General features: G+C 46.7%; 1 protein-coding gene across 1 annotated transcript in view; it reads left to right on the top strand.

The window, feature by feature from the left end:
• Positions 1–24,871, top strand: part of CFAP77 (cilia and flagella associated protein 77) — a 27,601-nt gene that overhangs the window by 1,550 nt on the left and 1,180 nt on the right. Inside the window, exons 2-5 of the mRNA XM_035892401.1 lie at positions 813–912; positions 1,475–1,703; positions 14,676–14,778; positions 16,175–16,270. Of these exons, the coding sequence (XP_035748294.1) occupies positions 813–912; positions 1,475–1,703; positions 14,676–14,778; positions 16,175–16,270 (528 nt within the window). The remainder of the gene's footprint in view (positions 1–812; positions 913–1,474; positions 1,704–14,675; positions 14,779–16,174; positions 16,271–24,871) is intronic.

Below are 24,871 nucleotides of genomic sequence, written 5' to 3'. Positions count from 1 at the left end.
GGCTCCCAGGCTTTTGTCCCTTCCCTCTTCCACCGCCTCCCTTTCAAGCAGCAATAAGGTTTCAAGACACACACGTCCTGCAGTGACTTCACCATGGAGATGGGAGGGTAGAGACAAAGGGGTGAAGGGAGGTCAGTTAATCCCACAGACACCACCAGGCTGGGACGCACATGGGCTGGGGGAGAGTTCATTTTAAAACTAAATAGAAATGAGGTTATTGAGCTCAAGTTCTCTTCTTTTCTGTGCTATAACCCCCAAGCTCTGCTCCCCCTTCTCCATCCCTCTTATCCTCCCCCTGCAGCATGTCTTGCGTCTTGATTATTCCCAGGCAGAAGCAGTGACATGATTGTGCTTGGGGAAGTTTGTGCCAGCGTTTTGGGAGGGTGCACAACTTGGAGATGAAATAACTCAAAGGAAAGTTAAGACTAGCTGCAGAGTTTCCCCAGCAGACACCACGGCTGGGCATCCCAGCCAAAGGAGAAGCTAAACAAACAAGGCAACTTCAAGTCTGAATATATCAAGTCAGGCTCCCTATTTCCAGCAAGGCTAGATCACTTTATAACTCAGGTAAAAACTTGTGTGAAATTCAGCATCCCTTAGGCTTCAGCTCTGGTGAAGCCTCATGGCTGTGAGTTCTCCTTTTGCACTGTCACACTTGCTTGTGTCCAGACAGTGAGATTCAAACTCACGCCAAGGGAACCCAGAGCCACTCCTGGTACTTGTGGCTGCGTTTTGTTACAAATTTTTTATTTTCAGGGGCTCTAACTTATCAGGAAAGGTCTTTACACTTCTTTAACTTCACTCCTCTGCAGGCAGAACTGGGGAAGCCCCAGAGAAACTGCTACACCCTGCCAGGCTTTGATTTTTCCTATGGGCTGTACATCCACAGCACAGATGGAGGAGTCCCTGAAGGTATGACAACACCGCTAAAATATAGACATGTAAAGACCTAATGCTATAATAAGGACTCTTCTCTCCTTCCCAGTGCTCTTTATTACTTCTCATCGAGCTGAAGGTGAAGAAATCCAACATTCATCCACTTTCATTAATATCACCTGAATTGCTTGGTGACTAGTAAAGCTTCTCTGTTATATTGGAAACCTTTATAGGATCACTCAGAGCCCAAGCAGAGCAGGGTACAGCACCTGTAAAGGGTGATACATGTGGCCACTTTCATAACTTGAGAGTGCTCCTACTTTGTGCTCTCAGGGATAATTCCCCTGTGAAATCAGACTTGCTGAGCAAGCCAAGGTGGAGGGTGAGAAGACATCCAATTCAGATGGGAGATGTCCCCATATGAAATGCAGTGGGATAGGATACAAAGTTCACTCCACAGTGAAACCATGGCAAAACGCATACAAGCCACGCAAGCCCCTTATGCATGAGGCACAAATATCAGCCTGCCTTCCCAAATAGGAGTTACCCAGGATGCCTGATCTTTTTCTCTACCTCTCGTGTTTCCTTCCATCTGCAGCAATAGGCCACTGGAACACGGTGAAGCCCAGGACTGCTTTAGTTCAGAAGATGCCCCGAGACTTTATCACCATGAACTGTGGTGCTCTGAAGGCCGGTTATACCACAGCCCGTGAATTTAATTTGTACTACAAGGCCAAGGACATTCGGTGCAAAGATGATGAATATAGTCGCTTCAAGAGAAGTCCTCCTAAAGTGCCTGCAGACTTTACTTATGGCATCACAACACGGTAAGGGGGAAGGCCTGGGGCCCCTCTCAGAGTGAGATTATCCCTTCTTACCCTCACATCTGCATCTCCCCCACATCTCAGGTAGCAGAGCCCCCAAACCAGAAGTCTCCTGAACCTGGGCAAGCTGCAATTTAGTCACAGCATCACTTCCATGTCTGATTGTACCTGTGTGTCAGACAATCAACTACCTAAATGTAATCTACATGCCACAACATATCCCCATTTCACCTCTGGCACTAAGGACTTAGAACCTCTTAAAAATATGCCAATCCTTTAAGTTAAAGGAACATGAAGAGTTGTAAGCCAGAATAACGGCTTCCCAGGGTCAGAAAATCGGAGCCACAGCATTTCTACCTGTTTGCACTGGTTGAAATACTCCGGTGCAGTTAAGGATGAGTTCAAGTTCTTTATCCTGTGCTCTCCCATCTCCCTGCATTGGGCAAAAACTGGTAGTACAGCAGCATGGAGGCAAAGAAACTTTCCACTGCTCTCTCTTCTGCTTTCTTGGGCTCCGTCCCAAGGGCTGGAGGGGAGCTGGTACCCCAGAAACCCCTCTAGAAGGACATAAGCCTACCCGCTCATCCCTCGCAATGCAGCAGGACATTTAAGGCTTCACACCAAGTTAGGTCTTTTGCATCACGGCGTCTTCCAAAATATTTTTATAAAGCATCCAGCATACCTGAGCCCTGCCTGAGGTTCGAACAGGTGCAGCATTTAGAAGTGACCCATTTAATGTCCCCATCATGTACCAGCTCCCAACTGCCTGCTGTGCTGATTTTTCACAGGGAATCGTGCAACAGGGAATCTGCAGGGGAGAACATCAGCACCTTGCTTAGACTGACTTCTAGGTCCTTCTGCTGCCTGTCCTCCATGAGAGAGGCTGGAGGCCATGTCAGTTGGAACAGCCAGTTCGAGTCCAACACAAAAAAGTGCTCAAAGCCTCTGAAAGGGGCTCTGAAGGAGCCCTGCTGCTGCTGGAGCACAGAGAGTTTCCTTGCTCTGTGCAGGTCTGGACCAGACATTAGATTTCATTTTAAGAGCTGGATAATAATCACTACCAGAAAAATAACAGCTACAAATTCTAGAGAAAAGACATGATGAACGACACTCTGTATTTTACATGATAGTAAATGGGCTTTGCATATGCAAATTGAATGGATTTTAAAATGGTATTTAATGACAATTTTCGTAGCAGACATTAACATTAATTGCATCAAAATGAAAATGTAGCATTAGCTTGCTGTTAGCTGCAAATGCCCCAGCTATAAAGCTTTATCTTTATCAGTATCAGCCCTCACTGATGTGACAGGGCTGCTCTGCAAATTGCAGGCAAAAGGGCTTTTATGTTGCAAAAGTATCCCCCAATGTAGACAAAAATCAACATCAATTTTGCTTTATTTCTTCATAAACGGAGGTTAAATGGCTGCCTGTAAGAAGTCTAGACACGTTTCAAAAGTTTTAAGGAAAATCTGCAGACCCCACAACAGCAGAAGTAGTGGGAAAGGGCTTTTAATTTAAAGTTATTATTGTACAACTTGCCTGCTCCTTAATAGCTACCTTTTATGCTGACTGATTGTATTTATCCCTTTACTTTAAAAGCACGTTATAGACAAAATCAAATTACTGGGATTACCAAGGACTTGTTAGAGCTATTTTGGTAAAAGTGGGAATTTAACACACTTTTCTATGACTGGCAAGTTAAAGATACCAGCTTCGGTGAGCACTCCCCAGCCCAAGACTGTCCCTAGTCACAACTGACCAGGTTCAGCAAGACCTGCCCTGTTAAAAATTACTTGGTTGTCAATGGATTCAAGTTACTTCTGCTTTCAGACTCTAAGCCCTGCTCCAGCTGCATTCTTAGTGCTGCTAATTGGGAAGGCACTCGCAGCTAAGGTACATGCTTGTCTGGGGACAGAAGAGAATGGTGGCATAAGGGTTTTTTCCATGACTCCAAACGCTTGCCTTTAGAAATGTCCACTTTGATAAACATCTCTGGCACAGCAAAGTTTTTCAGCAAGAACAGAGCCTGTATATCATTCCCTAGCCCAAGGCACAGCACAGACAGTATAGCTGAGAAGGCCAGAGAGCAAAGGTGCCTTCCCATCGCACTGGAAGTTGCTGCAGCCACCCTGTCTGGTGATGGCAATGCTCTGGGACAGTCCCCAGAGCCCCGGTGCAAACCCTCTCAGTCTGCACTTCCAGCCCTGTTGCAGCTCTTCTGTGCAGCTGGAATTGCAGCTACTGCCAGAACACAGCCTCAGGGCTGGGCTGCCTCCCTGGGAACAGCAGCACTGGGGGTTATAAGCTCAAACAACTCAGCAGCTGTCACAGGAATGTGTTTGTGGTCTTGGAGCTGTCAGTGGGTAACGTGCAGGGGGCTTCTTGAGCCCTGGCAACATATCTCCAGCCCCTTCTCAGACCCTGGGCTACGCTGCTAAAGGCTTCTGTTTCCTAAAGACACCAAGGTCAGGAGTTCTCCCCAGGCTCACAAGTACAAGCTCTCCTGGATCATCTCAAATAGAAGTGAACACAAATGCTGTGGTTGCTATTAGTGCCTTATTAATCACGCCCTGGCCCCGCTGCTCCCTCTAGCACGGCAGATCACTTACGCCTCTGCTTTCCATTCATGGTGGACGTGTGCTGCATGGAGCATTTCGCAAGGCAGCATCAGACACTGGAGTGAGCTTTTTGAAGCTTTCAGGCCTCTTTTCTTTCCTGGGATATTTACCTTCAAAGGTCACCCATACCTCTCTATTAATTCCCCATGGGCATCTTCCAGGGGAGAGAACCAGCTCTGCTTTTTTGCTGATTCCCCCCATTCTCTCCCTCCCTTTTCCCAGAGAAATATTTGCTACGAATCATGTGGCCAGCTTTGTTGTGAGAGTCATAAAAAAGACATTTTTCATCTCTCCTTTTTCCTGCTCTCGCTTCCTTCTCTCTCTCAGTATCAGACAGAGATTTATTCCCTCCCTGATGCCTGTGGCATTCAGAGCTGGGAGGGGTCAGGGGAGGCACTGATGGGACAATAATAGATAATACAGTGGTTCCCCAGGGTCTTGTCCAGCTCCATAGCCGATCCATCAGCAGGCAGTGCTCATGCCAAGGTCAGCAGTAACGAGGATATGGTAGGGTCCCAGCCTCCCCCATGGGGCGTCCTCCAGTCAGGCTCCCCTGATTCACACTCCAGCTTCTGATCTCTACAAGAGCTGCCTTGTGCAAGCCACAATTTGCAAGAGAGCACGTGTCCACTGAGCGCAGGCGCTGGGGTAACAACCACCTTACAGCGCATGCATGCTCAGCTTCAGCAGCCCTCAGCCCCACCGCAAATAGTCTACAGGTTTTCTTTCAAGGAAAATGCCCATCGTTGGCAATACCTCCCCTCCAGGCGCTAAACCCATCCTGTCCATGTGCTCTGGGCATGACACGTTACATAGCTGTAAGATGTGTGTGGATTAGGGTTGCTGTCCTCCTAGACCCAAGTCCTAGGTCCTTTCATTTAAAATAACCCCACAACACAGTGCTACTAGCAGGTGTGTTCAGCCCCCATAGTCTTTGTGTAATGACCTTGTTTTACAAGAGGGAGGATGCAGGGCACTAAGTGGGCTGGGTTTTGATCGTACTGGAGATCTAAAGACACAGGGGGTCTGTGAAGACCTCCAGGTCTGTGTCAATACAGCTTGGCATTCAAGGTGCATTTGGAAACTCCAGTAGATGTCCAGACCCACATTTATCCTAACTACCTTACCTGATTGAAGTTCACTGTGCACTGAAATTAGCAGACATTAAATGGTCATTCTTGGAACTAGAAGTATGTACAAAGATATGGATGCTAACTACAGCTGGATTTTGGATTATATTGATTTGCACAAGGTCACACAAGGAGTTTGAAGCCAAAACACACCAGCACACAGTTGGTACTCCAAGCACAAATTTTCTCCCCAGAAGCTAGCAGTGCAGAGTGCATCCTCAGCACGAGCACACTGTCCAGCATTTCCAGGGCTGCTTTTAGAGAAAAGCTTTCATTTGCCTCTTCATAGTGCAAGTTTCCTAATTCTGCATACTATGGCCCAGAACATATTCCTGGATGCAAGGACCGCACAGACGTGCCATTCTCTGCCATCCCACACCTGTACCTCCTTCAAACCCTGCATGGCCATAACCCTGCCTCCAACGTGCTGCCATCCACTTGGCAGTTGGCCTGTAGGTTGGGCTGACCTTGGGTGTGCTGGCAGGATTTCCCTGGCACTCTGTCATCCCCATGTCTCCTGCCGGGTCCCCCCTACCGTCTGCCTTCGTTTCAACCATCCCTTTCGTGAATTTTACATCCCATTTTCCTTCTAACTTCATCTCCTCCTAACATTCCACCTCCCATTCTCTAAAACAGGTCTTAATCCTTCGGCAGCTGCTTTCACCATGTTTCTGCAGCAAACTCCCCTCTAAAGCATTTGATCACTGCAATCTCTCCTCTTCAAATGTTACAATTGGCCAAGGGCATCAGTTATCCAGTACCTCCTCTTTTCTTTGTATCATTTGCAATTGTCCTAATGCTCTGTTGACAATTGTCTTGCTGGCCTTTAGCAGCTCAGCTGTTACCCTGTCCATCCCTGCAGCTTCCTGGCTTAACTGGCTGCTCTGTCCTTAGCTTTCACCTTCCCTGAGAAGGGAGGTTTCAGTCCTCATGCTTCTGCTTTACAAGTGGCCTTTCCACCCAAAGTGTCCATGATGTTTGCATGCAGCCAGAACAAAGTTTAGAAAGCTGCCCAGAAGGTGCTCAGATATTTCCAGCATCTCTTTGGCACAGAGTGTGCACTGGTAGGTTCATTTTTAAGACATTTGAAGAACATTTCAGGTCATTAATATGTGGCCCTGGAAAAAAGCTAATCTAGCTGTAGACCAGCTGCAAATATATGTCAAAGAAACAATACTGAAGAGCAAAGGGTGTTCCTGGAAAGAACCCACCAGGAAAAGCTTGGACAGGCAAGAAAGATGAATATTACAGCAAGCCCACATCTGGTCTCTGGAAGCCAAACAAATAAAGAGAGCGTAAAAATACAAAAATTCAAAAGATGGGGCAAACAAAAGTTTTAGAAAAAAAAATGTGAGCACTGACAAAACAAATTATAAAAGTGTAACATAGTGACTGGAACCACTGTCAGGCTGAAGGGACCAGAAAAATGCAACCAAGTTAAAAAAAAATAGGACTCTCATCAGTTGAGGTAATTGCACATATCATCTCCTGTCACAGTGAAAGGCACTTTGTGTCTCTGCCACCATCCGCACAAGCTTGGACAGGCAAGAAAGATGAATATTACAGCAAGCCCACATCTGGTCTCTGGAAGCCAAACAAATAAAGAGAGCGTAAAAATACAAAAATTCAAAAGATGGGGCAAACAAAAGTTTTAGAAAAAAAAATGTGAGCACTGACAAAACAAATTATAAAAGTGTAACATAGTGACTGGAACCACTGTCAGGCTGAAGGGACCAGAAAAATGCAACCAAGTTAAAAAAAAAAATAGGACTCTCATCAGTTGAGGTAATTGCATATCCTATCCAGTTCCACAGTGAAAGGCACTTTGTGTCTCTGCCACCATCCGCACATTGCTAAGATAAGAATTTCTATTTCAAGAATCATTTTCTTCTACTGGAGACATTCCAGGCTGGGTATGTGCTCGCATCGCTCTGCGTACATTAGCTACCACAGAGCTCCCAGCCTCATCCACCTGGATCGTGCTGCCTTGTGTCCTGGTGGCTGCAGCATCTGGTTGGGCAGAAAGACCTGTTACCCCCTTCAAAAAATCCTCAGTGCACCATGAAGATACTGGTTCTCCTTCAGTGTAGTTATTTACTGCACTTGTAACAATTTCTGACTACTTCAGGCTCCCGGATTAAGAGAAGATAAACAGCCAAGTCATGGTTTGGCATAAGGTTCAGGTCCTGCACACCAGCCACCGAGCTGGGAAAAAAAGATCTAAAGAATAGAGATTTAGATCCCTTATTACCAGTTGCACTATACTGAATAGGAAAGTAATTTACTCTCACACAGACTGTCTGTTGTCCATGGGTTTATCTCCATTGATTACAGCTGGCTGAAAAATTTCTACCAAAACTTTTACCATCTAAGACTACTTCTTGCCACAAGTGGACTTTTTCCCTTGCAAACTTCTGCTTCTGCAGTCTGTACAATGAACACCTGGGTCAAGGGGAAATAACCACAGAATCCTTTTTGTGAAAGCAAAGCTTTTCAGCCCTCATTGACATCTTTTCCTTTCAAATGAAGTAATGTTCCCACCCAGCCGGAGAGATTCAAGCATGGGATGGAGGTCAAGGGGAAGACCTTGCTCTTTGATTTGTTTTGCTCAGTGTTGTGGGGCTTTTTTCTTGGTTTTTTTTACTCACCAGGATGTTTTGCATTTGTTGATGGCTGCAGACTGAGCACTGTTCACTCTCAGCCATGGACTGAGACCTCCAGGCAGAATAGCTCTGCCCCATAATCACATCTCCCCCTGAGTTTCTCACAGGGTAACAGCAGATTCCCAGTCAGGAGACAAATGTGTTGAAGACAAATCTAAATAATCTTCAATTAAGTCAGCCAAAGGGTATGTCCAACCCAAAAATCACTGCTAATGCCCACATTCCAGCTTGTGAAGCCAGTTATTTAATGGGTAAGAGCTGGCATGGCATCTTCACTGCAAGACACATGTTTCCATGTGTGCATTTAGGACCAATCCAAGTATACATCTCACTCTGGGCCTGGGAGGGAATAGTAAAGCAAATTGGTGCTCTTGTAACCATGTGTACTCCTAAGTACAGCTATGAGTATCTGATAAATCTTTTAAAGTGCATGTTTACAATGGATTTTATTCTTTTTACTGTTCTATACATATGAGCCCTCTGAGCAAAATAACAGATCCTCTGACACTTAGAAGAAGCCACTGCCTCATTGGCTGCCCACAGTGAAATAATTTATATTGTTATTTCCTCATCCAAATTACAAGGATTGTAAAGAAGCTTCAGAAATTCAGAGTAATCAGTGCTTCGACAGCACAGATCCTGCAGCTGCCACACGGGAGAAAGACCCACTATTTCAACTGAGAGTTTTGCCAGCCTAAAGACCGCAAAAAAAAATTGGTCCCCGAGTGTTTTCTACCAATTTTTCTCTTGTTATTTTCTTCAGTGGTTAATGGAAAGTGAGGACAAGTGGAGATCATTTAAAAATGATCTTTCAGGCCTCTCCATGGGTTTATTGCCAGGACCTATTTAGAGGACCATAAAGCTGTAAGGGGCCTATAACTTTACCATATAGTCCACAAGCTTCTTAGGAAAATGAAGAGCCTTTACATTCACGCCCTGCTTGTTTTGCCATCTCTCTCCCTCTCCTTACAAACACACCCACACGTGTGTGTGCGGGGACTGCCGGAGCTGCTAATTGAATTCACTCTTGTGAAAGCGTTAACAAATTGTAAGTGACCTTTTATACAAATTTCAAAGTCAAGAATTCACCACTAACCACACATCCCTCTTCTGCCATTCACTGTTATGCAAAACCCACAAACAATTAAAAGAAATAACGAAGAGCCCAGCGGCCCTCTTTCCTAATTAGCTGCAGGAGGCGATGCTTGGGAGTGTGGCTAAGTGCTTCAATTACCTCGGCCCTCCTCGCTGCCCTTGTTAGAAGAGACAGGTCCACTGGCCAAAGGGGAACAATTAAGGCAAGGCAGAGCCAGGCAGTTTGCAGGGGGATGCCGGGGCCGAGCCGGCTCTCACACAAGGAAAAATTAATGGTAGATAGATGGCTAGCTCCAGCCCATCAGTAACGAGGGAGGAAGGGAGACAATATAGCAGTACAAGGGAGCTGTAATCAGAGTTTTCCTGTGCTATCAGCCCCCTTTCAGGGCAGAGGGACCTGAGCATTAATGCCTTACTGCTGCCTGCGTTGGTGGTACCCCAAGGCCCCAAGCAGAATCACAGACCCCAGCTTGTGCTTTATTTGCTGAAGATAATCTGCGCTGGCTGCACTGAGGAGCCCTGCACTCCAGAGATGCTGGAGAACAAACTGGTTCCCAATAAGAAACCAACCTGAGGTGGTGGGAGCTGGTTGGCTGTCCCAGCCACAAGCCAGGGGAAGATCTCTATATGGACACTACCACCACTGGACAAATCCTTCCCATCGTGAAGTATACAAGAAAGGAATGCAAAGGTGGTGCCCCCTGTGCCTATCTCCCCTGTGGAGAGAATACCCTAAAGACAGATCCTGGCTGTGCAGCAAAAGCAGATCGTCCTAGATGGAAGGACAGCAGCAAGGACTTGGCTGGACTCAATGTTAAAGGTCTTTTCCAACCTCAATGATTCTATGACTAAACCCCCCTGAAACCTCATTAACCTTTCAAGAAAGGGTTAAAGTTTCAGGATAGGCAGTGGTGTTGCAACACAGTTTTAATATCATAACTGAAAAAAAATTCAATTACATGATTTATCTACTGCATAAGCAGCAGTGCAGGGCCAGATCCTGCTGCCACTATGCTGCCATTGAAATTAATGCGGTGTTTTTGATGCAGCCCAAGCAGCTGCACAGCTGCCAGGAGTCGATGTCCACACACGTCCTCTGCTCCCTCGCTCTGCTCCCCACCGGAGCCCGTCCTGCCCAGCAGCAGGAAGAGTCTGCACTGGCTGGAGACCTACCTGGAAAATCCAAGGGCTGAAGTTTGCACTAAAATATTTACAAGCCCCTGTGCTTTTGAATAATACAAGAAAAAGGCAATCACAAGTCAAGTTTTTACCCTTTTACAACACAAATTACCAATCAAATTGATCGCGCCTTTTAAGCTGGTATAAACCCCCTTCCTGAGCAAAGACCTTTGTATCCACCTTTGCCAAACACCTTATTTTCAGTTGATACAGAAACCTTTGAAAATAAGTTTGAGGGGAGACTGACAACCCTGAAACCTCAAGAGCAGCATGGCATTGACGGGTACCGCACCCTGAGCCAAGTATTATAGACAGATTTTAATTTCATTTTAACAAAATAGCTGTCTCCAGTGGAAGAAGCATCAAGAGCTAAATGAGGACCCGTCTTGAGCTGAATCACGTTGAACAGACCTCGGCACTGTCATTGATTTTCTGGGAAGAAAAAAACCGCCTCTGGCTACTAAACCAAATTAGTAGTCACTGATGACCAATTATTTTGCCCCGCTGTGAACGGAGAGGCGTACTAAAATTCCAGTTTGTCAGACCCAAGGCTCTCTTCTCAAACACCTTTCAACAAGCGTGTACCAAAAGTCCCTCAGATGGTTCTGACGCCTTCCTGTTTTCGGCAACTTCTCCTTCTCCAAAGTTTTAATGAGCTGCTGCTCTGAGGATGGCCTGCCAGAAAGGGAGTCCTTCCCAGCTCGGTGGAGCACTATTTGGCATGGCACAAATCACAGCTGTCAGAATTTATACACACATACACAAAAAAGTGTCAGCCTAATGTTTGCAAATTATAATTACCATTTCTCTTGCATGTCCCTGGTGCCTTCATTTTAGATAAATCCCAGCTCTGAGGTAACAGCTGCAAAGCACTGAAGGCTCATATTGAATAGAATAGATTTAACTAGTTTGTAGCTCATTTAGGGCCTACACTGTTTTATTTTAATATTGTTAATACTTTATTATACTTTTTAACATTGTTTTCACAGTAAAATAGCCTATTAGGAGGCTGCAGTTTCATTTCCAGGAGATTTCTGGCAGACGAGCATACCGCATTGTATAACCAAGCTAGCAGGCGCTTGTCATTTCAGTGGAAAATAGGTCTGTACCCTGACTCTTGAAAGTAAATTGGAGTGAGACTCTATTAAAGAGACAGGAACTGTTTCAAGGATAATAGTTTTGAAAATGTGCACAGATAAATTGTAAAATATTTAGGAAATGTCAACATTAGAAGTGGCTCCAACTATTTGAGTATAAAAGGAAGCAGCTGATTATTTTTTCCACAATTATAAATAATTTGTTACATCCTATCAGAACTTCTTCGCCTTTCCTGTCTGTGGCAGGGTGCTTGTGCCAAAACAAGGAGATCTGAGGTACTCTGAATGAGATGGGGTTTAATCCACAGTAAGTGTTTTCAGCGGCTGCTTCCTCCGCTCTCCCCTCAGTATCTGCAGATAACAGCAAAATCCTCCCAGTTCAGAGGAGTGACATCTGGGCAGGGTGACAAAAGGAAACAGAACACGCAAGTCGTTCATTCCTGTCCTTAAGTAACACTAAGGCAAGAGGACATTTTCCCAAAGGGTGGCTGCAAATGAGAAATACTGCCACACTGCCAAGCGGCACCGATACCGGGGCCAAAATTCCCCATCCGCTCCGATGAGATCAGCGTTTGACCTACAAAGAAAACGCCGCCTCGCTGAAATTTCTCCGGTAGCCTTAGTCAAAGCATCGTGTTACCCAGTAACTCCTGCTCTTCCCCACTTTCTCAGTATTCCTCTCAAAGGAGGCAGGAAAACCAAACGAAGCCTCGCATCCTACAGCTCCACCAGAGCTTACGTGTACAACAACACGAGTCACTCCCACTGATTTCAAAGAGGCAGTTCATGCGTGTATTATTCCAGGCATGATTCTATACTTTGCTGGATCAGGACTTAAATGCGATTAATCACACGGCAGGGAAGGACCTCTGAAGAGCATCAACCCAAATGTGTCCTTTCAAGCATTTACTTACAAGCCAGCTGTGGACTAATCAGTCATCAACTGGCTGGTCCACTGGAGATGGTAAAAGTCACCTCCATAGAGGTGTGAAAACACATTCAGCTACCACAAAAATCAATAATCACATGCTACACACAAAGGCTCCATGTTTTCCCTGAGTTCCTCCCTGCTTTTTCTGCACACTGGGAAAGCTCCTGCCTTGGAGAGCAAAGGGACAGGCCGAGGAAACAAGCACACATGCAAAGCTCACCATGTGCTTATGCCAGGACTACCAAAATTTACACCACGCAACGAGACTGGAGACCCACACAGACAAAAGACACTCAACCACAGGTTTGCCACATTTTTTATCCTTTGCACATATTTTGCCCAGCTCTGATCAGTGCAAAATGCCAAACTGGAAGGGAAGGAGCAGGGAGAAGAGGGGAAGGCAAAGGGTAAATGTCCGTGTCCCCTTTGGCACAGGGTGTCTCCAGATAATGGTCTGGAGCAGCACAGCTGATTTGTAAGCAAAGCCTTGAAAAGCCCTGCAGCATGTGATCTATGAAACAGGAGGTCTGCAGAAGGATATCTTCTCTGATATGAATGCCCCCTTGGGATGTATATTGCTGGATCGCACATCTAGTATCATTAGAAAACACGACCATAGATTAGGCTGTTTTGAAGCATGTGGTGTGCAATAATTAAGTAATAAAAGTCACCACAGGGGTGAAGGAACAAGAAACAGAAGAGTTACTATTTGCATACACGCTGCTGGCGCCCTCCGTGATCAAAGATTCTCCAGACTGCTAAAAACTAGCTGCTACCAATTTTGGACCCACTCCCGCCTAAAGCCACAAAGCACCAGCTCACTCCATGGTGCATGGGCTCTCTCTGCAGAAAACCACTTCCAGTGGAGCTGCTGGCCCAGAAGCAGCCCAGCAGTTAGTCCAAGTCCCCAGTGCCTTGCAGTCAATTTAGACAGGGAGAGCATTGCCTTTCTGTTACAGGAGCTGCACCTGAAGGCACTGCAGGCTACAGGTGGGAGCAGAGCTGGGGCTGGTGGCTCCACACTGTCAGAGGTTGCTGCTGAGATGGGAAAAGTCCCTCCCAAGCGAGGTGTGTAAGGACAAGGACCAATAAAGCTTAAGCTTGAGGTCCTGCATCACCTTCAAGTCTTTGCTTCTGAGGGAAGAGAACAGCAGCACGACCACAGCAGTAAGTGATATGCTGTCCTCAAGGCAAGAATCCTGCTGCTGCCACTGCCAGAGCTGCCTCTCGAGGTGGCTGATGAAGTTAAAGGATCCTCACTTGCAAGGACCGAGGCTCAACAATTTCAGGCTGCAGCTCTGCCACAAGCTGGTCAGGTTAATGCCAGCTCAGAGCAGCTGGACAGGACACTGGCCAACAAGCAACTGCCTTTTATTTTTACTGTTTTTCTAGAACCATGGTCATCTGCAGCTCCTCTGCTGCTGTCCCCTCCTGGCCAGGAGGCTCCCCAGTACCCTGTTTCAAGGGGCAATACACCTAGTCTGTGCAGCTGAGGCACTAGGCTGGGGCTCAGCAGTTCAGCTCCCCTTTCTGCTGCAGACACCTGACCATCTGCACCAAGTCCATTTCTATCCTTATTCAGATTGCTTAGGACAGCACTTACTCCTCTCACCCAGTCCATCATTGCAGCTATTCACGGCTTTTTGGTGTACCACAGTAGTGATATTTTAACAGAAAAAGCAGAGTTATTTTAGCAAAACACACTTTGCACCCAGTGGTTCTTCCCAGACAGCTGCCACAGCTGTGTCAGGCTGGAGGGCACCCAGCAGGTCTACCTTCAGCTGGTCAGAGCCAGAGCTGCTCCTCTGAGCTCCGGGATACAGATGCAAGGGGCCAGCTCTCTGCTTCTGGACATTGCCCGGTGCTTTCATTATCCACCATGAGGCACCAGCTGGGAAATGCTCTTCTAGAGCCATAGCAGGGCCTGAGGTTGAGCCACAATCTGTGGTGCTCCATGGTCTTTCCAGCACACTGGGCATGGGCCCTAAATGCAGAGGTGTAAGTTGTGCCTGTTCTGAGGAATGACCTAGCACAATCCTGCTGCAGGTTATCAAAAGCATGTGCAGGCTGTGGTGTATTAACTGCAAATGAACGTGGGGTTGAGTCTTTCTCAATACAGAGAAAGCTTTCCCTGTGCGAGGGTTTATTCATGTTCTCACCAGTCAAATTTTCCAGGAGCAGAGATAGGCATCGGCATGGGAAGGTGAAGAGAGGCATTAACCCTGGAGTTTATATCATCATCTTTTTAATGTTTTCCAGGCCTTGTACTCCCTTTTTTGACCTCCTCCAACACAAATACAAAGAGCTGTGGATGGAGCAGCAGAGAGCCCTGACAGCAGCCCAGCGACTGGAAAAGAAAAAGGTGATAGTACTCCAGCAGTGCTTTTCCTTCCTGCGCACAGCACTGCTACCAGGCATAACCCCTGCTGTCCCATCCCACGGTGGAAGGACTTCTCCCAGCCACAGAGAGGGGCATCAGCTGGGAAACCATCCTCCCTAACTACTGGAAGGCTGGTGAAGCCTAAAAAATTAGCTGCTTCCCAGCCAAGATGAGCCTGTCTCCAGCCAGAGTGTGTCCTGTGGGGCAACACTGTGGGAGTGAACGCTAGAGGTGCAAATTGCAATGTGTGTGCATGAAAGGGCTCTAGAGACAGAGGGAAGGCTTTTTAAAAAGTATTTTTGTATCTGAAGATATACACAGGAGCTGAGCAACCTCTCCAGGACAGTGGGGCTTTGGCCAAGGCCTTTCAAAAGGCTTAGGCACCTGTCCCGCAGAGCCACCTTTCTAGCCATGATGAAGCATCTCTCTGCATCAATATGCCTCTAGTCACAGGGTGCCCATTTCAACTCCTGGTAGCAATTAAAACAGAGGCTCTGCTTCGCTCTGCATCGCCACAATACTGAAAGGCCCTGCTGTAACAAAGAGTTAGGTTTCAAATTATCTTTGGTATTTATGTCATCCTCATGCCAGGAGCCCTGCAGACTGTCCCTTGGACAGCATCAGCTCTGCTCGGGTTACCTGTGACAGTGGACAAAGCAATGGCGCAGCCAACAAACGTTCAAAGGACCATCAGCAGCCTCGATCCTGGCATGGTCTGGTTGATGCCAGCACCCGCAGCAGTTGTTAGAATGCAACACTGTGCTGTTAAATATACCAATATTGTAATAACATTTAAAAGCAGCCAATGACTGTTTTATTAGTTAATGGCTCAAAGAAGAGTCGAGCTAATATGGTAATGACCAATTTCAATGGGCTTACTGCCATCACAAACTATGCTTTATAGCTGAAGTGTAAGAATACAGTGTTCTTAATTAGCAGCTACTTTATGAATACACAAGCCTAGGATGTTGGAAAGTGCATCCCTACCTTATCTATTAATAACTGATGTTTTGAATCACTAAATTCCCTCTGTCACGTTCCTGAAGCCTGCAGCCAGCAATTACTGAGGTAAGCAACACAAACCTACATTCTACACCATGGAGCAGACAGATTCCCCAGGGTTTCATGCAGTGGCCAAAACATTCACCAGGTACCTGCACTGGCTTGTGCTGGGACTATCAAGCTCTGCAAGCTGCAATTAATCAGGAGAGCAACACACACCAGACAGCTGGGAAACCCCAGATCAGGCACTTGTGATCATCAGTTCAAAGCCACTTTTCATCTAGCTCATCCCAGTGTCATTATGTTGCATGACACCAACCTGATGTATATAGCTGAGCAGCCATTTCAACCCATTCTTCTTTACCTTTGGTTACAGAAAGACAAAGTGCGTGAAACTCGCACCACGGTTTTACGAAAACACCCACTACCTGCAAAGGAGGAGTCCTTCTGGCACCTGCCCCACTTGGAGAAGGTATGGAGCACTTGACTGAGCTCAGGGACACCTTCTAACCTTGCCCACATGCCCCGATAACACCCTTAGCACACAATGAAGGTAGAGACGAGGCTCTTACCTCAGAGTTCTCTGAGACCCAGACCATGAAATGCTCCCGCACTGGAGGTATTCCAACATCAGCCCATTTTAGACTGCAAGATGAGATGTTTTTTGCAGCCATAAGCTCTGGAAGACAGGCAGCAGTTGCTCAGATAAAGGGCTTAATGACTTATTTTCTAACTTGTTGCATGCACTTTCATGAGCTTCACCAGATGAGAAGCATCTTTTTGTATGTCCTCGTTAGTGCTGAGGAAGCTTTTGTTCTCTGCTGGTATCCCTACAACTGCCCTGCACAAGCAGGACGGTCAAACCTGCATTTTGGTAGCCTGCCATTTTATCAGCTCTCGCCATAACTAATTCAAACCACACCAGATGTTTCAAGAAGCATTTTCACCTCAAGAATTACAGATTTCCAGAAAGTCCGTACTCTCGATACCCCTCTAAACTACCCTGAGACTGAGCAAAGGGTATAGCCAGGTTACAGATGTGCGTGACACTTCCTTTAATTGATCCAAATAAGAGCCAAGGAGAAGATTTCTTGTTCTAGCAATGGGATCTAAACATCTCCCTGAATTCATCTGCTCATCCTGCTGTGCTCTGGGGTACTTGTTTGAATTCCATTAGCTTTGTTTGTGGTGTAAATTACAGGGAAACTTCAAGTGAAGAGCTAGGGGGCATTTTAGGAAGGAAGGGAAAAGAGCTGGGCAAGGGGAATGGAAAGGAGACACCAGAAAGTCTGAAAACACTGAAACCCTGCAGGGAGTTTACATGGCCAAAATCATATCTGGCATTGATAGATACCACTGCAAAGAGCCTCTCAGCCCTCCGCCACGGCCCTTGTTCTGATGGGGTTATTTTTTTTGCCATGCTGTTGATTTTTAACTGCAGTTTAAAACAACGAAGCAGCCTTGTGACTTCCTGAAGCTAATTTACTTGTACAAGTTGGAGAGTTTCGACCAAGAAACGTGTTTTGCACCACCTTGATGTATTCCTCTTACATCCCGTCTAAGACTGTCCGATTAGCATATGTCAGTAATCATTTATCCCTGCTGCCTGTCAGCACAGAGCTGCTGCTGCGGCTAGTGTCAGGGAAAGAACATGACCGATTGCTGTTAAACAGATTGTGTAAGTCACACGAGATACTGGGGCAAGCCTCCTCTTTAGAGCTCCTCTCACCCTAGACCTTTCCATCACTATTCATTTTTCAGCCTGTGTTTTTCTTCATGCTTTCCTTTTTGTTTCATCCATGACTGTGGATGGGTTCCTTCCCCAGCCACAGCTCTCAGACCTCCAAGTCTTTTCTTCTTCTCTCTGCCTTTCTCCTTCCTCTCCTCTTCCTTTCTTTCCCAGGAGCAGCATCCAGGGGAGGAGGGACAGCTCATTTTGCAGAGCCTCTGCAGATTTTCTGTACTCCTCCTTTCTCATTACATTAACCTGGAAGGTTTGCCTTTCCCCAGCTGCAGATCTAACAGGCACAGCCCATGTTAGAACTTGGATCAGGAAATTCATTGCTCAGTTGAGTTTCAGTGCATGGTTTCCTCCATAGAAAAATAAGTTCTCTTGAACATCCATAAACATTTACCTGGTTAAAAACAGCAACAACCCAGAGAAAGTTGATGGTTCCCAAAGACACTTGGCAGCCTCCAAACTGTGCTTTAACCAACTCTGTAAAGTTGGGTTCTGCATAGATGGTGGTGGAATGGTCTTGAAAGACAAAATGGCCTAAAACCCTTCAACCAAACCTAGGGACTCCAGGAGCCACTCTAGCAATCCCTCCTTTACAAGGGTGACGATAGAGAGTAGTGTTCCAAAGAAGTGAGGGAGGTCTTGTGGTGTTTCTGTCCTCATGAAACCTATCTCCGGCTCTCCTGTGGTGGTGGATAGCTACTTTATGGCTTTCTTAAGACTCAATGGCCTGGGGAGGCCAGCGGTTAGCACTGACCACTGCAGGCACTTTACCAAAACATTGTCTTTAATGTATATAATAGCTTCATCCTACTGTGCAAAAAACAGCAGGAAAAGCAACCACAAAAATATCACTTTGCAGAAAGCTTGTTAGCAGACTCCCATCTGCATATTATTTCAGCCTTCGGTGATGTTGTCCTGCTCTGACCATTACAGAATATGCTCGTGACCTGGAAACAAATTCCAACTCTGGGAAGAATATAAAGAGACTCCATTGCCTGGACCATAGCCCCACTTTGGACTATTTTTCCATGTGACTGAGGCTGGTGCAAAGTGCTGACGTGTGCCATGTCCTCAAACCACTCATCCTTCTTGTCACTCAGTCACTGCCTGTCATCTGGAATGATGCCTTTCCATCTAGCCTGCTCTGGGCCTGGTGGGAGCAATGCACAGCACCCAGCTGCTGAGATGGTTGTAACCCAAAGCATGAAAATGCTGTTTTGTTCCTTTAGACCCACAAAAATCAACAAGGAGGATTCTTCTATTCCCATCCCCTGACAGAGACCTGCAGAAATTGGGTGTGGGTGTCACTACTGGCTCTTAAACTGGACTTTCCATTCAGTCCCTGCAAGGCTATCTCCTGGCACCATGCTAGAGCTTGCAGGGGAAGCAGAAGAGAAGAAAACAAAAGCATTTTGCCCTCCCTGCTAATTGCATCTGCTTGCTGCCTGCATTGCCAGGGCTGCATGACATTACATAGTCATTCAGTCAGTAAAGTATAGACAAATTGACTATATTTTCATTTGGATTTAGGTTTCAGCCCCACTGCTTTAGAATAATGGCCCACGCTATTAAGCTAACCGGGTGATTTACAGGCTCTTCCACCCCGGGTGATCGCTCCTGCTCCGTGTATCGCTCCGCAGGACCAACCTGGCATGCAGTCTCCTGGGCCCTCCAGCTCACTGAGACAAACAGGTTGTGGGGAGCCAGTCATGTCCTGACAGGCAGTTCATTAGGGAAAGTTGCTGAATTGGAGTATGTAAAAAAACAACAACAAAACAAAACCAAACCAAAAACACAAAAAACCAAACCAGAAGTTAACTCCTTACTCACCTCAGCAAGATGCTTCTACTGCCCTCCTCTTCCTCAGTCACCCCCCAACGCAAATGGCCTCTGCCTTGCTCTGCCTGCAGTGACACAACTCCTGGGCTAAGGTTTTGCCAACACAGCTGCAACTGTGCACCAAGACATCATTTATTTGTAAATGTGGGACTACATTCCCTGGGAACTGTACCTCAGGCACCAGCACGGACATAAATAACCACTCCTGCCTCCCATGTCCATGGGATGTGTCCTGTCCCTGTGTCACTCATCGCTAGCACCATGCTGGCCCAGGCAGAACAGCATCCCTGGTGTCAACAAACCCTGGAAAAGGGTGTTGTTGCCAAAATCCAGCATCCTCACAGCCTTGCCAGTGCCAGCCCAGGGTGAGGCTTCACCTACCACCATCTGAATATTTGATAGTCACAATCCAAACCAGTAAGTCAATGCTGGCCACCACACAATAGATTTCTAGGGCTCTGTCAAGTCAGTCCAGAAGGATTTTGGTAGCAACACCTCACGCAGCAGTGATGTAGGACAGAATTCACCCGTGTGTCAAAATAGCTCCGTGCACCCTGTGTCACTGACACACACCAGGGTTTTTCCTTTGCTCATTAGAGAACTCCAACTTGCACAGACATTCAAGGTGGCTTTCCAGGAAGAACAGTCTTGTTTACTTGACCAAACAGGGGGAGGAAAGAAAATGCAGCAACTTTGGACAACACTTTTGTCAACATGCACTGCCTTCCCAAGCAGATGAAACGAGCTGCGCTCGATGCGCGATATGAATAAGCGATAAGCAATTGACGAGCAAGTGTTCGGGTACCTTGGCAAAAGACTTAATTTGCAACCTGGCACAAAATCAAAGGCTCTGTCAACGGCTGAGCGGCTCTCCCGCATATGCCTTGCGTTACCTGGGAAAGCTCTGTCAGGTAAATTTCCACTGAAAGTAATTAGAGGAATCCCCACTGTATAAACTTTGCAGCAAAATTCTGGGCTCCAGAATTTGATTCTCACCAGGGATCCGATATCTGCTCACAGCCTGATCCTTCATCAGAATTAACAGTTGAGGTTTAACACATACACACAAAAATGTTCCACATTTTTTTTTAATGCCTTACCTCTATTTTTGTCTAAAGAGCTGAACTGACAAGCACAGCTCATGTAATCTTGCAACTGTTGTCTCGTCAGAAAAGCCATAGACTCTGCTTAAATAACCTAGGCTTGATAAGCACAGCACATGGTGGGCTGGCTTTTTGGATACGGCATTTATCCTCCTGGGTGCGAGGACAGCAAAACTTCATGGAGTGTTATAAAACTTGTCTCCTGAGCCCTGGGTAGTGCTTAAAGAATAAAGCAATGAGTTCAAGAGCTTTCTGTCACCATGGTACCAGATCAAAACTTCCTTCAGCTGGGATTCTGGCTAACCAAAAAAAAAAGTCCGTGTCACCTGATGTCCAGTGGCCCAAGTGAGATGAATTGGTGGGTCCCAGCCCCACAGCAACAATCCAAAGCAGCGCCGCTGCCTGCAGTGCTGACCTGCCTACCACAGGCACAATGCAAAAAGAAAATACAACACCCTGCAGGGTTCCAAATGGGCAGGAGACCCAGCTACTCTGAGGACAATCCCTACACATCTCCACTGGGACCACAGCAGAGATGTTACCCCCCCACACCACAGCCATTCTGTGACTAAATTCAGGCTCCAGGCCCCAGTCACCACTACATTTTCTTGCAGATTTTGCAGGTTTTCTTCTTCTGCCTGCCAGCAACGAAATTGCACAGATCACAGCAAAGCATTTCCATGGTCCAGCCTTTCCCAGCATCCCTTTGCACATGCCCTGGACACTCAACCTCTCCATCACACCCTGATGCCGCCCTCTGCTATGCTCAGTCCTCACTCATGTCTCTGAGACATGGTAACCCATCATTCCTCTGCCATTTTCATTGCTCTCCAACATCTCCTAATTGACACAAGAAAACACCACCCCTCCCTGTGCAGCCTTACAGCCTGGACCATCTCCAGGGCAGGCTCTACCTATATCCAAGCCCTAGTCTCCAAAGGCAGCAGAAGCAACTGTTGGCAACCAATGTCCACTGCTGTTATGGAGATATTCACCCATGAAGGAACAAATTTGGGGTGCTTCCAGCCTCATAGCTTGCAGTAAAACCGCCCACACTGTGTTGGGTTACAGGTGAGCACCTACCATTGCTTTCAGTGCTACCTACTGTTTTGTACACAAATCCACAGAAGTGCTTTTTAAATAAATGGACTTGAGCTTTCATTCACAGACCTGTCCTGCCTTCTGCAGAGATGCCATTTACCAACAGACAACTTAGTTTGAAGTAAAACTCTTGCCTGGCATGCAAAGGGTCAGGATTCAAATCTCAAACACTTGGGGTCAGTGCAAAAGCTGCCAGTTCTGGTCTGACCCCAGGACATCTGCCAAGGGGGGCACACACTGGGTTACAGCTCCAGTGGGTTAATTCTCCTTTACTCACACTATTGCCCAGACCAAGTGGCCAGTGAACTCCAGCAAGCATCTATAGCCCTTATTTTCAGGAAGCAAAAAAAAAATCCCAAATCTCCATGGAGCATTAAATACAGCAGCCAAAAATTTCCAAGCACTTTTTGAAACCTTCCTGGGTCTGAATCAAATAAGGATCATTTAGCCCAGACTGCCTTGTCCTGCATTTCCCTTCATTCTTGGAATTAGAAAGGTGTGGAGAGAAAAATCAACCCCATTCATTAAACCGGTTAAGCACGCTCCTGCCAGGAAAAGCCACAATATTTGTAACCCTAATAATCCAACACACACCCCCGAGCGCAGCTCATCTTGGACAGAATAACGTCTGTTTTAAAAATACCTGCCTCTCTCTAACTTGTCATGGCATTTGTTGACAACCCTATTGAAAGCCGCTCTCCATGCAGCTGTGAAGGATCTTTCAGCACCTCTTTCTCTTTCCTAGACAGTTTTTGAAAGGGAGGGGAGAAAAAAAAAAGCCATCAATACAGGGGGAAAAAGGCATCAGCAGCCAACATCAGCTGATGAAGCACCTCACCTGGGCCCCCAGCGCACCGCCTCCAATTAAATCAAAATGGTTTGTTTTTAATGGTCTTTTACACTGACAAGTGGGCTATCATTCCAGGCCTAGAGAGCTGTCAGGGAGCCGAGGCAAATCCTCCGTTGATAATGCCCAATGCTTCCAATTAGGAGCCGAGGCCGCTCCTGGCGCACTAACGATTCCCCAGCCTCCCCCAAGGCCCCTTCGGCGCTGGCTGTTTCGTCTTCCCTCTTCCTCCGCCGCAAATTACTGACACAAAACGGAGGCGCCCCGGTGCCTCCTCACCACGCCGGGCCCCGGCCCTGTTGGATTTAATGAGGCGATGGAAGTTTTTGCGGATCTTTCGCTAAATTCTTTTCTTGTTTGACAGCTGCTTGAGTGTTGACCTTATAAAAGATTTAGTGTTTCTCATTATTTTCTGTCAAGCTTTACAAGTGATAGCTTCACGGAAATCATTTGCATCTCGATGTGCGCGCGCACACGTGGTTTTTGTCTGTACGGGGATGCTCGGCACGGCGTGCGTCAGTGTGTACACCCTACCCATCTCCGTATTGTGTATTTTATTCCCTCCTCCCCCTTGAAAAAAAAAATCTACAAACATGGTACTGTTGATTTGGGGGGGGGGAAAAAAATAAAACAGGAGAGGACTTAAAAGGCCCAGGATTTGTTAGAGTCCTGTAAATGAGGGAGGTTTTGAAAAAGGAAAAGAGATTGGTTTCCTGTAAAGAGAGCTCAAGAAAGTATTTTGTCACCCGCTAAAAGGATTTGATCAAATGGATGATGGAAAAACTAGGCTGAGTCTAGGGGCAGCTTTGTTGTTAAAGTGAAAAATTGTACAAGGCTGGGAAGCTGCCTTCGAGCAGGCGGGCAGAGCCAGGTGCTGGGAGCAGAGCGGGTATGGCCGCATCTCCCTGCAGCCGAGCGTGGATCCTTCCAGGGCAGGAGGACAGCCTGGTGCTGCTTATTCCTTGCTTCAGCCCTTTTCACAAGTTCATTCTCAACACCTCCCACAAGTCATCACAAACCATTTAATCCAGCCACAGCAATTAAAACTCCCCCCTGCCACCCCACGTGCAACTCTCACTTGCCTTCCCCCCCCAGAAGCTGATCTCACCAACCACCCAAGGGTGCTCCCAGTGCCCAGCAGCTATGGCACACACCCCAGCACCCACCTCAGTGCCAATAAGCCCAACACCAGCAGCACCCACGAAATCCCAGTCTCTGGGGTGTGTGCTCTGCCACCATCCCATCATGGGGTCTCTGCTGTCCCAGTACCAGCTTAGCCTTTCACGTGATTTGTTAGCCCTCCATTAGCAGACCCGCTTCGGCTTGCAATGTGCATCTGGCTGTACTAACACTTGACAAGCGATCATATACAGTCCTTCGATTTCAAACTTTATCACAACCAAGAAACCCAAATGAAAATAACCTGCAACTACATATTTAAGTTTTAGGAGTGATAAGGTTTTTTTACTGCCCCTCTGACTCTGAAGCAAGCACTGACATTACAACATCCCAGCTGGGAGTGTCCTGCAGGTTTTAATTTGTCAATAACAAATGCAATGAACATCAGCAAAATGTTGCTTCTAATCAGCAGCTGAAAACCATTGCAGCCCCATCATCCTGCAAGGAAAACCACCAAGCTTGCGTCTACAAACTATGTTCCTGTCCCGCTACAGCAAATGCTCCAAATCCACAATTCAGACAAAATCCTGGCATCACGGCCCATAACCACATTGGAATAATGGTAAAGATCATCAGCTGTCTCTGGAGGAAGTACCTTTGGGTTCATCATTTAAAATATGAATTAGAAGAATCAGAGATGAGGATTCATCGCTGGCATTGACTTCTCAACACCAGTCTCTGTCATCATAAGACCTTTGACCCAAGGACACCCTTATCTTGACTTTAATTACCAGCCTGGGACTAATCCATATTTCTCAACTGTCCCTCATTATGAGAGGGTTTCTCATTTTTTTAAAAAAGCACTTGTCCCCTGTCCTACACCTGGTGCTTCCCACTTACTCATGCTGAGGGCAGAAGCTGGCATCCCTCACAACTTTGTCAAGGGCTCTGTAATTTTAATTATTGCCATTTGTGTCTGCATGACATTTCTCACCTGGGAGCTTTGTACCAAGACCAGAATGAATAAACTGCTGTTTCCTCCCCTGTGGCTTCAACCCAATCCCAGGCAGAAATTTCCCCCTGCCCAGTTCCCAGCACTGGTGGGCAGGGAGCACAACGGGGGAAGGCAGGGGCACATTTGCAAGAAGCAGCTCTGCTGTCCTTACCTGCAGGCACTGCATTTTTCTCACAATCCCAGCTCTGAGGGAAAAACTCCTGCATCCTTAATGGCAGGTTGGAGTTGGCCCAGCTGGGGATCATCCCTGCGAGCTCCCAGGGGCTCCCACCTCCTTTAGAAGCCCTTGGTTCTGCCTCCCCCTCTTT

The sequence above is a fragment of the Egretta garzetta genome, unplaced genomic scaffold (genome assembly GCF_000687185.1).
Source record: "Egretta garzetta isolate BGI_Z169 unplaced genomic scaffold, ASM68718v1 scaffold814, whole genome shotgun sequence".
Classification (NCBI taxonomy): Eukaryota; Metazoa; Chordata; class Aves; order Pelecaniformes; family Ardeidae; genus Egretta; species Egretta garzetta.
The sequence above is the reverse complement of the archived record's forward strand: the minus strand, read 5'-3'. Positions and strand labels throughout refer to the sequence as shown.